At 49.4% G+C, this 13,628-nt stretch overlaps 1 protein-coding gene across 1 annotated transcript in view; it reads right to left on the reverse strand.

Annotated features, from left to right (window-relative positions):
- Positions 1-13,628, reverse strand: part of LOC143989526 (uncharacterized) — a 59,413-nt gene that overhangs the window by 17,832 nt on the left and 27,953 nt on the right. The window contains exon 8 of the mRNA XM_077489659.1: positions 12,928-13,553. Within this exon, the coding sequence (XP_077345785.1) occupies positions 12,928-13,553 (626 nt within the window). The remainder of the gene's footprint in view (positions 1-12,927; positions 13,554-13,628) is intronic.

Consider the following 13,628-nt stretch of genomic DNA (forward strand, 5'->3'; position numbering starts at 1 on the left):
GTGGTGAATACACTGCTCCTAAAGCGCCCTTTCCCATTGAAATCGATGGAAAGCGCCTGCAAAACGCCTGAAAAGCGCTTTTGACAGCAGCTCTTTGTGTGCGCTTTTAAGCCTTTATTTGGCCACTAGCAGGGGTTAAAAGCGCCCCACTAGCATTCGAAAAACGCTGATAAAGCGCTGCTAGTTTAAGCGGCACTTTACGAGCGTTTTTCAGGCACAGACATTGTGAAAGGGCTCTTAAAGCACTCGGGCTTTCACATTGGGATTGCAGATGAGGCTTCTTTTAAGCTCTTTACAGGCAATTTTTTTTAACGCTAAAGCGCCTGAAAAACAACCCAGTGTGAAAGGGGTCTTAGTAAATAAACCCCATAGTGTGAACACGGCCTTGTACTGTGTGTGTATGTACTGTATATCCTTATAGATGGGTCATCTCCACTCCCACCAAGGGGTATAGAAATATATTACTGCTCGGGGGGGGGGGAGACATTTTGGCCCCTTTGATTTTGCAGTAAAATTGATGTCAGATTTAGTCATGTAGAACATCTGTTATATGGAAACAAAGAGCCCCAGCCGAGAGTAAAGGGTGGAAATGGCTTCTGATCCCCAGATTTGGGCAATTATGTCACCAATATAAATAGAATAAAACCCGCGCTATGTGTAACAACTCAAATACCTACAGAAATCACTTATACCGGACTGCTGCTGTAACAAAGGTAAGTATTCCCTTTATCACCTAGAAGAGCATTATGTGTCAAAGCGCTGTCCTATTGTGTGTGCACATAGATTAAAAAAAAAATTGCTAAAAAAAGTCGACAAATTAATGAAAAGTTGATAAGGTATAAAGTTCTTGGTGCTCCAAGCTGTGCCAGCTGTAGTGTAGCCACGCCTTCTTCCTCCTCTTCCACATGTGATGGTGAGGGCGCCCCCTTAGGGGTGCTTCCCCACTCACCAGAGCAATATGACTCCCAGCTTTTCATCTACCAGAGTCACCAACATCCTTCACACTCTCCTCACCTCCGATGGCAAAGGAACCGGATCCTCCTCGCTCACTCCTGCAAGTCTGCTGCGCTTTCTGTCAGTCCCCCTCCTAGACTCGGCTTCCTCCTCCGACCGCTGTTCCAGCAGGAGCTCCGCCTTTTCATACACACCCAGGGAGGATAATATTTACATATATAGTGTGGAAACCTAGATTAACTTCTTCACAGAAGGTCAGTTGATGATTAATATATCTTGCTTCTGTAGCGGTACTCTCATGAGGGCTGCGGAGTATTGTAGTCCACCTGTCATCCCGCCAAGCCAGGCACACGACTTCCAGTCACTCTATAAAGTCACTCAATAAACAGTCCATGCACTTTGTTTTGAATTTTTATTGAGGGGAATTAACTTGGATAGGGTAAGGGTATATGGGGTGCCCTGTTGACTGAGAAAAATTTACATGGGGCAAAACTATATACACCCTCTGTATATAAACTCCAGCACAACACTTGCTTGCAGACTATTGCTCCTCAATACCGCCATCACTTTACTAAACAATTGATCTCAGTCTTCCAGGACCAGCTAGCACTGATTTGTAGGCCGTAACTGACTCAACTGGGCCTAAAGTAGATGCCTTTTGCAGGCAGGGACCACGGGCCCCTTTTTGTGTAGCAACAAAAATAAGGTAGTTCTTTAGTGCTAGCTGTCTGCGTGGCTACTGAGCCTGTTACCACATCTTCAGGCCCAGCCAGCTCTCGTGGCTGCAGCTGTGTCTCTCCACTGCCTATGTTTCCACAGTTCTCTCACCTGGTTCTGCACCCACCTCAGATTGCAATCTCCTAGTCCTCCCAGGCGTGCCTCCCCAGTCCTCTCTTCTGGTTCTAAACCCATCTCAGACTGCTCTTTATCAGTCCTCTCAGGCATGTCTCCTCCGTCCTCTCAACTGTGCTTCACTCACCAGCCCTCCTGGCTGCGACTTGTTGCTCCCCCTTGGAGATTTGCCTGGCAGTGCTCTCTCCCGCTGTCCTCTCCTTGCTCCTCTTGGCCAGGACAACTCTGTGTGTTGTAGGAGGGTCCCGTCCACACTTGAAAACAGGCCCAAGGTCACCCTCCCAGACTGGGAAACTCCCTCCAAGGCCACCCACAGCCTAGCACTCCATCTCCAACTTCCACCCAAACAACTCCTCTCTCAGCTGGGCTTACCCCGGGTATTTAAGGAGGCCTGCCCCCTGCCAATCCAGATTGGGGATTGGTCAGTGCTCCTCAGAATACCCCAGGCAGCTCCACCTCTCCATAAAACACCAGAATGTTCTGGAAAGAAGTAGGAGGTCTTGGTGATGCTGCCCGCGAGTCACCAAGCACTACCCTGAGGACTCCCAGCCCAGATCAAAACAAACAGGCCTGGTTGCCAGCCAGGCCTGCCTAAATTTATCTACTCTGCCAAAATATATATACCTATATACATACTCTAGCAACATAGAGGGTACTACACTTTTAAAGCTGGCCATACATAGTTCTGTTTTATTGTTTATCCAGCGGTCTGAGCAAAAAAATGTAACCAATTGCCCCAGCCACACATTGGAGGTGGATGGGGGAATTCCTCCACGGTACTCATATTGTGGCAATGCTGGGACTCCTCTGCTCTCAGTTGGGCATGCAGTTCAGGCCGAGCAAAAGTTTGGCCCAAACCTCGCCTGTTCACCCATTCAGCGAACACCCGAATTTGCTGGCGCTTGACGGGATGTTCGCCCGACGAGCATCCCCCAATGCACTGCGTGCTGCACAGTGCATTCTAAGCCCTGATTGGGCACAGCTTTACCCAATCAAGGCACAAATTGTTATGGTTGTTATGGAGCAGGGTGGGAAGCCAACCACTGCGTCCTTAAAGCGGGAGTCCGCCTTTTTTTTTTTAAAAAGCCAGCAGCTACAAATACTGCAGCTGCTGACTTTTAAAATAATGACACTTACCCGCCCAGCTGGCCCGCGATGTCGGCACCCGAAGCCGATCTCTCGATCGTCTCTCGGGTGCTGCTGCCGCCATCTTGGGTATGGGAATCAGGAAGTGGAGCCTTGCGGCTTCATTTCCCGGTTCCCTACTGCGCATGCGCGAGTCGCGCTGCGCAATAAGGATGGTCCCCACTGTCTCTGGGATCCGTGTGTTTCCCAGCAGACAGCGGGGGACCTTCGAAAAGGGGCGTATATTCTGCAGATATCTATGCCGGAAGTGGGTGCAGATACCTGTTCTGTACAGGTACCTGCACCCCCCTCCCCCCTGAAAGGTGCCAATTGTGGCGCCGGAGGGGGGGAGGGTTCCAATGAGCGGAAGCTCCACTTTAGGGTGGACCTCCGCTTTAACAACTGATGAGTCATCGGCTGTCAACGGGCTTCCCCCTGACAGCTGAATGAAATAAAAAACATTGCCGGCAATTGAAATAAAACATTGTTGGGGTCCCCCTCAATCCAAACCAGGCCCTCTAGGTCTGGCATGAATTTTAAAGATAACCCCACACCAAAATTAAAAGAAAAAAATGGCATGGGTCCCCTCCAAAATCCATACCAGATCTTTATCTGAGCATGCAGCCTGGCAGGACAGGAAGGGGGGGGGGGGGCAAATGAGTCCCCCCTCTTCTGAACCATTCTGGGTCACATGCCCTCAACATGGGGGGGGCTTTGGGGCAGGGAGGCCCTATCCCCACCCCAAAGCACCGGACTCTTCCCCACAACCCTGGGCCATGGTTTTGAGGGTCTGTGGGTGGCTTATTGAAATCTAGAAGCCCCCTTTAACAAGGGGACCCCCAGATCCCACCCCCATGTGAATGAGTATGGCGTACATTGTACCCCTACCCATTCACCAAAAAAAAAGTGTCAACAAGAAATACAAAACACATACAGTTTTTGACAATTCCTTTATTAAAAATAAAAAAGTCCCCTGGTGTAGATCATCAATCACGACACCCGCCACAGTGCCAGACCTGAAAAATCTCCTGCCCGCGACGAAGGCTAACCGCCAAATGCTTGCTCCCCTTTGACAGTTCTTAAATAGATAAGGGGCGGGGTCATCTGGTGGCACCGCCCCATCTGACATCACCAAACCCCCCCATACACCGATTGGTGATGCCACAGAGGGGCGGTGCCACTGGGTGATGTCGCCAGGTGGACCCGCCGCTTACCTATTTAACAACTATCAAATGGCAAAGCAGGCAGTTGGTGGTTAGCCTTCATCGCGGGTGGTGGTGGCGGGTGTCATTGTTTTTTATTTTTAATAAAGAAATAGCCAAAAACTATGTCTGCATTTTTATCGCTTTTTGACACTTCTTTTGGTGAAACCCATACTCATTCACATAGGGGGGGCCCCTTGTTAATGGGGGCTTCCAGATCCCGATAAGTTCCCTGATGGTAGACCCACACAAGCACAGCCCAGGGTAGTAGGGAAGAGGCTCCTGCCCCCATCAACATGGAGAAACAAAGGAAGCAAGAGAGAGAGGGCGCAAGAGGGTGAGAGAAAAGAGAATCTCTCTGACACTACAAAGCCCAGCATAGTAGGCTCCCATTTCTTAGCACACAGAGCAAGAGGAGAAACCCACCAAAGTGATCAGCCTTCCCACCCCCATACTTTCATTGTCAGTGAGGGAAGGGGACACAGATTTTGGTGCAGGGTGGCATGGAGGACACATCTGTCTGTGTAGGGAAGCAGAGAAAGCAAGTGTGTTAGTGCAGGGTGGAGGAAGGAATGGACAGATCTGTCTTTGCTGGGTAATGTTTCAGTGCCTCCTACTCCTCCTCCTCTCAGTTGTTCCCTCCAGCCACCACCTCATCCTTCCCTCTTTGTTCTCTTCATCCTGGTGTGTGTCCTCCAACACTGCCTGTGTCACATCACATTCGGCTACCCATTATATTTTGCTACCCGCTGGAGTGCGCGTGCGTAACGCCGCCATATGCGTTCCAACACAGGGCCCCTCGCGGCCTCGCTTTGCTCGGCATAATTATAATCGAACTCTATGTCCACTTGGATGGTGGGGATTGAACCTGGACCCAAGGGTGGAACGCATATGGCGGTGTCGCGCATGCACAGTCCAACGGGTAGCCAAATGTGATGGGTCGCCATATGTGACGATACACCTGCCATCCTATGCCCCTTCCTGTCTAACAAATATGTAAGAATGCTCACTTTCAGTTTGCCTGTGTTTCAAATCTTGGTGGCCTAGGTGTTTGGTATGTATGTAAGGCCGCGTACACACGGGCGGACTGTTCGCCCAACCTTGTCCGCTGAACAGTGTTTGGGCGGACAGTCCGCTCGTGTGTGGGCTTTCAGCGGACAGTTTCAGCGGACAGTTGGACGGACAAAGTCTTTCGGAAATTCCAAAAAACTGTCCGCTGAAACTGTGTTTGAGCGAACAGTCCGCCCGTGTGTGGGCTTGTCCGCTGTACTTTCGAAATGAGCGGACTGTTCCCGCTCGGAAAGTCCGCCCATTTCGAGCGCGTGTACAGGTAGGCGGGGCCCGCGAAGGAGACGTCGCGGGCTCCGCCGCCTGGAATGGGCTTAAAGGGGAACCCCAACGCCGAAAAAAATCGGCGTGGGGGTTCCCCCAAAGTCCACACCAGACCCTTGTCCGAGCACGCTACCCGGCCGGCCAGGAAAGGGGGGCGAGCGAGCGCGCCCCCCCTCCTGAGCGGTACCAGGCCGCGTGCCCTCAACATGGGGGGTGCCTTGGGGAAGGGGGGGCCGCGCGGCCCCCCCACCCCAAAGCACCTTGTCCCCATGTTGATGAGGACAAGGGCCTCTTCCCGACAACCCTGGCCGTTGGTTGTCGGGGTCTGCGGGCGGGGGGCTTATCGGAATCCGGGAGCCCCCTTTAAGGGGGCCCCCGGATACCGGCCCCCCACCCTATGTGAATGAGTATGGGGTACAATGTACCCCTACCCATTCACCTGTGAAATAAAGTACAAATAAAAACACAACACAGGGGGAAAAAATATTTTATTGCACAGCCGGGGGTCTTCCGTCTTCGGGGGTCTTCTCGCCGGATGTGTGTGTAGCTCTTTTGCCAGCGGAGGAGTCCGGCTTTCTTCCTCCCCGCCGCCGGCCTCTTCTCCCGACTTCGGGGGTCTTGTCCCCCTCTTCGGTTCTTCTGCCGGGCCACCGCGCCTGGTCCGGTGGCCCGGTCTTCTGTCGCCGTCTTCCGTTCTTCTGTCGCCGCCTTCGGTTCTTCTGCCGGGCCACCGCGCCTTCTTGTAGCTCTTTTACAGGCGGTGGCCCGGTCTTCTGTCGCCGTCGCCGCCTTCCGTTCGTGTTCTTCTTCTTGTTCTTCTCCTGGAGATGTTGACTCGACGAGCTCTCCGGCCGGAATGCCGGGGACGCGCTGTGCGGTCACTTATATAGTGACAATGGGGCGGGGTCACATGGTATATGTCACATGGGTTGATGTCACATGGGGACTATGACATCGTAAGGGGGCGGGGTCACCATGTGACATCAACCCATGTGACATATACCATGTGACCCCGCCCCATTGTCACTATATAAGTCACAGCGCAGGGCGGCTCTGGCATTCCGGCCGGAGGGAGCGACGTGTCAACATCGCCTGGAGAAGAACAAGAACAAGAAGAAGAACACGAACGGAAGGCGGCGACGGCGACAGAAGACCGGGCCACCGCCTGTAAAAGAGCTACAAGAAGGCGCGGTGGCCCGGCAGAAGAACCGAAGGCGGCGACAGAAGAACGGAAGACGGCGACAGAAGACCGGGCCACCGGACCAGGCGCGGTGGCCCGGCAGAAGAACCGAAGAGGGGGACAAGACCCCCGAAGTCGGGAGAAGAGGCCGGCGGCGGGGAGGAAGAAAGCCGGACTCCTCCGCTGGCAAAAGAGCTACACACACATAGCGGAGGAGTCCGGCGAGAAGACCCCCGAAGACGGAAGACCCCCGGCTGTGCAATAAAATATTTTTTCCCCCTGTGTTGTGTTTTTATTTGTACTTTATTTCACAGGTGAATGGGTAGGGGTACATTGTACCCCATACTCATTCACATAGGGTGGGGGGCCGGTATCCGGGGGCCCCCTTAAAGGGGGCTCCCGGATTCCGATAAGCCCCCCGCCCGTAGACCCCGACAACCAACGGCCAGGGTTGTCGGGAAGAGGCCCTTGTCCTCATCAACATGGGGACAAGGTGCTTTGGGGTGGGGGGGCCGCGCGGCCCCCCCCTTCCCCAAGGCACCCCCCATGTTGAGGGCACGCGGCCTGGTACGGCTCAGGAGGGGGGGCGCGCTCGCTCGCCCCCCTTTCCTGGCCGGCCGGGTAGCGTGCTCGGACAAGGGTCTGGTGTGGACTTTGGGGGAACCCCCACGCCGATTTTTTTCGGCGTTGGGGTTCCCCTTTAAGCCCATTCCAGGCGGCGGAGCCCGCGACGTCTCCTTCGCGGGCCCCGCCTACCTGTACACGCGCTCGAAATGGGCGGATTTGCCTCCTCCTTACGTGGGCGAGTCCGTTCATTTCAAAAGTTGAGCGAACTGTTTGCCCAACCTTGTTCGTCAAACAGTCCGCTCGTGTGTGGGCAAGTCCGCTCATGCAAATTTTGAGCGGACTGTTTGACAAACTGTTTGCCGAACAAGGTTGGGCGAACAGTCCGCGCGTGTGTACGCGGCCTAAGGAGTCCTTTTGCAGCTAGACTGCCATAGGCTTGTACCCTGTGACAGTTTGCTATGACTCCTGACATACCTTTCAGACTTTTTGTCTCTGCATTGGGCTGATTGATGTCCCTAGACCCAAGAAAGGCCAACAAAAAATGTTGTCAGGGCTGGCCAATTAGTGTTGACACTCCTACTGGAGTGTTGTCGTAGACTCGTAGACAATTTGAGGATTGTGCCACAAATAAGAGTTATAACTCTGAAGCATGGTACTGCTTGCACCACACTACTGGTAGACAATTTCTTGCCATACTGTAGATGTCAGCTGTGCCATTTGTGTAGGGCCTAAGGTGATGTGTTACATCTCAAATTGTTGCCCAGAGAGTACATTTTTGGGGCAGAGTAGCTTGGTTTAGTGGTGGTTTACACAAGTACTATATCTAAGCTTTCATTTAAACCTTATGGGTCTCATCCAGCTTAGTTACATAAACAACAAGATGAGTTGGCTATGGCTAGGGTTCACCACTTGTTTGATATTCTACGTGACTGTTTAACCTCCAGTTGTTGTTCTTGTGTCATGGCCCACTTTTTTTCAACTATCTTTACACAGATTCAACTTAGGTAGCAAGGGCTGCTCAGGTGCAAGCCCCGCCTCGGATTTGGAGCGGTACACTGTAAATATCTACATCTAGATCCCGATGGATTGAAATATGTGCACATGTAATTTACCTTTTTGCATTATCCCAGTGATCCATTTCCTGGTATCTTTTTAAATTTAGTTTTCAACAAAAAAATTACTCAGATAAGTCATCTCTGGTCATATTTTCTAGTTTCCCCTGACAGCTTAGTGTGTCTGCATATGCCCCCTTAAAGTTGGTCTAAGTGTAGGACAACAATAGAAGAAACAAAAAAACAGGTCACTATAATGAGTACTAATCTGTTTATCAAAAAACAAAGTGCATGGTCCACTGTGGTCTCTACCATCTTCATGCCTCACTCCTAATAGATTAAGGCCACGCCTCAGCTTCCTGGGAGCTGGGCTGTCTCCCGTTCAGCACACACTTGAATAATCATACCATTTGGCCAGTCGGGAACTCCGACTCCGTGTGGATGGAATTGGACATCATTCTGAACGTAGAGATATTTATGGAAATTGAGCAAAAAAATATAATCTTGTTGGCCAAGGAACTCATCTTACGTGTGCATTTAATAATTTTGCAGGGTTAATGATTTGAGGCCGAGTATGTGGCCCAGAAAATTACCATGTTTGACCATGAATGTATGCAATCCATGGCTGATATGCTAATGTGCCTAGTTTTAGATGTAGCTGTTATTGTATGTGCAGCTAATTTTCTTTTCTATTTTTCTCCACAGTGCTGACAGACCCGTCCATGGAGGACATGAGGAAACTGGCGCGGTACACGGACACCGAATACAGTATTTGGAGTGGCATCTGGGGGTTGGTCCTTCTCCTGACCAGCCCTTACATAGTTACATAGTAGGTGAGGTTGAAAAAAGACACAAGTCCAACCTATGTGTGTGAATATATGTCAGTATTACATTGTATATCCCTGTATGTTGCGGTCGTTCAGGTGCTTATCTAATAGTTTCTTGAAACTATCAATGCCCCTCGCTGAGACCGCCGCCTGTGGAAGGGAATACCACATCCTTACCACTCTTACAGTAAAGAACCCTCCACGCAGTTTAAGGTTAAACCTCTTTTTTTCTAACTTTAATGAGTGGCCACAAGTCTTGTTAAACTCCCTTTTGCGGAAAAGTTTTATCCCTATTGTGGGGTCACCAGTACAGTATTTGTATATTAAAATCACATCCCCTCTCAAGCGTCTCTTCTCCAGAGAGAATAAGTTCAGTGCACACAACCTTTCCTCATAACCAATATCCTCCAGACCCTTTATCAGTTTTGTTGCCCTTCTTTGTACTCGCTCCATTTCCAGTACATCCTTCCTGAGGACTGGTGCCCAGAACTGAACAGCATACTCCAGGTGCGGCCGGACCAGAGTCTTGTAGTGTGGGAGAATTATCATTTTATCTCTGGAGTTGATCCCCTTTTTAATGCATGCCAATATTCTGTTTGCTTTGTTAGCAGCAGCTTGGATTGCATGCCATTGCTGAGCCTATCATCTACTAGGACCCCCAAGTCCTTTTCCATTCTAGATTCCCCCAGAGGTTCTCCCCCCAGTCTATAGATTGCATTCCTATTTTTGTAATCTCTGTCGCAAGCATGGCCAAAATGCCAGCCATTTGGGTTCCACATGCTTGCAGAGGCATTTAACCTCCCACCACTCAGCCCATTGGTAAGAGCACCTGAAAGCCACACAAAAGGGACACAATTCTCCTCCTCACGTGTAACCCCACTATAGTTCATGACCTCTCAGCATCCTCCAATGAAAGGTATGATGGTATAGGAAAGGGTGTCACAGTTCCTTGCAACACATCTGCCAGCAACACACCACCAGCTGTAGAGTATAGCAGGCAAATTTCTTTGTCCCAGCTGCTGCAGTGCAATAAAAAATACAATCCCTGCCACCCACATGCCAGTTTAAATTCCAGCTTATCCCAAAAAAAAATTGGGTTTTCCAACTCCTGCCTATATCTCTGGTGGATTCTACCCCCTCTGTGAATTTGCAGAATGTGCTCTACCACAATGGCAGGTTCCCAGTCACTATTTCTTTGCACATAAAGCCATTCCAGCTCTGTACCATCACGTGGAAGGCATGGCTTTGGCATTGTTGGGCAAGGCAGTCAGGCGCAAGGTCCACCTTACTACTCGTGGTCCAGCAAGCATGGTCAGGGATGATATATTTTGTTCACAGCACATTGGGTAACTCTGCTTGCAACTAGGAAGGATGCAGGACAGGGCTCAGTGCTGGAGCTTGTTTTGCCACCACATCTGCAAACAGCTGGTGGTGATGATATGAGTCTGTCAGCTCCACCCCCTCCTCCTCATTGGCCTCTTCTAATGAATTGTCCTATGAACCACCAGCACTCCCTAAGCGTTCAAGGGGCTATTCAACCAGTCAGGCTAAAAGATGGCATGCAGTGCTTTAGCTGGTCTGTTTAGGGGACAGGAACAAGACCAAAGCACAAATTATTTCGGCTCTGCAGGGGCAGGCCCAGAGGTGGTTAATCGTCAATCCTTAAGAGATGTTTTTCAGACCCCAGAAACCTTGGGAGTAGCACGTGGCTGGGAGGAGGCAGTTCCAGACACTATAATCCTCAGTGACCCCAAGGACTCTGCTTCTCATGCCTCCGCAAACTTGTGGTGCATAGGCTCCCTTATTCTTCAGAGCCTTTAAAAAGGACCTGAGAATTCATGGCATCAGGAAGAAGGATCATTATTGGTTGGCAACCCTACTTGACCACCATTACAAGGGGAAAGTCTCGGAACTCATCCTGGATGAAATATCTCAAGGACACCTTAAAGAGGAGTTTATGTAACGCCTTTCCAGGCTCTGGTAGGTTACAGTCTCACGAAAAAGCTAGTTTTGAGGCTTCTGTTGATCAAAGGGGGAGTGGTGTAGAAGGGGGCCACCTAAGTGCATTTCAAAAAATTTTTTAGTCATCTGCACCCAGGGCTGCAGCTTCAAGATCCCATCAGCAGCGCCTACATCATATGGTGGAAAACTATCTAGAGGTGAAAACAGACATGGAGAACTTTCCACTTATTGGGTTATGAGAATAGACCACTGGCCTGTACTTGCCCATTATGAACGGGCATTCAGTGCTGCTGGAGGTTTTGTGACGGATAAAATAGCATGCCTGTCTACAGACTCAGTTGATCGGCTGACATTTGGCAAAATGAATCAGTCCTGGATTAGCAGCAGCCTCACACCCCTGATGCCGATGTCACTTATTAAAGGTTTTTGGGCTCTTCGATCTCTAGTAATTTTCTGGTATAGGTTTTAAAGGCAGGAATAAATTGATACTAAAGTCTTGTTTTTTTGTGTTTAAAATACAAAAAACATGTTATACTTACCTGGTCTGTGTAGTGGTTTTGCACAGAGCAGTCCAGATCCTCCTTTTCTCAGGTCCCTTTTTGGCTCTCCTGGCCCTCCCTCCTGTTGAGTGCCCCCACAGCAAGCAGCTTGCTATGGGGCACCCAAACTGAGGCTCAGTGTGTCCACTCAGACACGGAGTGTGGGATAGGCCCAACCCCCTCAATCTCCTTATTGGCCTACTGACTTACAGCTTGACAGCAGCCAAAGCCAATGGTGCTCTGCTGCTGTCTCAGTCAATGAGGAGGGGAGTCCTGGGCAGCCAAGTCTCTCCTGCAACATTGCTGGATAGAGATGGGCTCAGGTAAGTATTAGGGGGCTGAGGGGAGCTGCTGCACACAGAAGTTTTTATCTTAATGCATAGAATGCATTAAGATAAAAAAAACCTTCCTTTAACACCCAAGGACAAATTGTTCCAAACCTTTTGACAGTCCATCCAAAGGCCAAATGCAGTATTTCCCATTTTAAATCAATGGTTGGTTTAATAGTGTTGGCTTAAATAACTTTTATTCTCCAATGTCCAATGTACTCTTAAGTGGGTCTAGTTATAGAAATTTGTTGGACGAAGGTGACAATCATTCATTCAGCCATTACATAATATACCTGTAATTTAACGCAGTGGTTTCCTATGATCCTCAGCTCCATCTAGTGACCAAAATGGGGAACTTTTCCTGAAAAGCATCAAACAGTAAATATAGCACAATACTGCAATATGACCACTATATGGAGCCGAGGAAATCACTGTATGAAATAAAATTTGACCAATATTCACAACAGCTGTGTGAATGCTGGTCAGTTATTGAATTAAAAAAAAAAAAGGCCTCTAAGCATTTGTGAAAACTTACGTCACAAAAAAATAAGTGGTTACTTTTCATTGGCTATCAATGGCCAACACTTCATCCAAGTCTTGAGTGAACACCTGATCTCCTTATGAATGGCTTCTTACATGATAAAGATCAGCCACGGAGTATATCTGAGGTATATACCAGGGGAGAGCTGTGAAGTCCAGCAACATTCATATAGAAGACATTTCCCGCACTCAAGGCACTAATACACCTCAAGGGTTGCGTGGGATCCCCGATGTACAGGAAGACGGGATTTCATTGAGGAACATTTCCCCCAGGACAGGAATATAGCTTCTTCCTCATGTGAGATCTCTGATGCCTGTAAAGAGTGGACGTCTGTGAAAAACTTTTCCCGCACTCAGGACAGGAATACGGTTTCTCCCCTGTGTGACATCTCTGATGTATTTGAAGATGGGACTTCTGTGAAAAACATTTCCTGCACTCAGGACAGGAATACATCTTCTCCCCCATGTGAGATCTCTGATGTCTGTAAAGATTGGACGTCTGTGAAAAACATTTCCCGCATTCAGGACAAGAGTACAGCTTCTCCCCTGTGTGAGATCTCCGATGTGTTTGAAGACTGTACTTATGTGAAAAACATTTCCCGCACTCAGGACAGGAATACATCTTCTCTCCAGTGTGAGATCTCTGATGTCTGTAAAGAGTGGACGTCTGTGAAAAATGTTTCCCGCACTCAGGACAGGAATACGGCTTCTCCCCCGTGTGAGATCTCTGATGTATTTGAATATTGACCTTATGTGAAAAATGTTTCCCGCACTCAGGACAGGAATACGGCTTCAGCCCTGTGTGAGATCTTTTATGCACATTAAGTTCAGATTTAAAACAGAAACACTTCCCACACTTAGTACAGGAAAACCTCTTCTCTGTTGGAAGGGCGGCACCGTCCCTCACAGTCTGAGGTTCCTCAGGATAAGAGGAATACGATGGTCCATCTACACTGTGTGGTGCCGGATGGACATTTGAGGTAGTCGGGTTTTCTCCTGGACTATACTGTGTGATGTCCTCATCTTCTACTTTACAGTCTGGAGACAAAGTGAGACAATCCTCTGAGGTTTTCCTCATCTCCCGTCCATCTACTAAAATAGAAATACAAAGATTATTACTAGACATGAGCTGATTGGTTCCCCTAAACCAGGACTCCGCCCACATCA

The sequence above is a fragment of the Lithobates pipiens genome, unplaced genomic scaffold (assembly GCF_037356315.1).
Source record: "Lithobates pipiens isolate NorthernLeopardFrog02 unplaced genomic scaffold, aLitPip1_a1.2 Scaffold_18, whole genome shotgun sequence".
Taxonomy (NCBI): domain Eukaryota; kingdom Metazoa; phylum Chordata; class Amphibia; order Anura; family Ranidae; genus Lithobates; species Lithobates pipiens.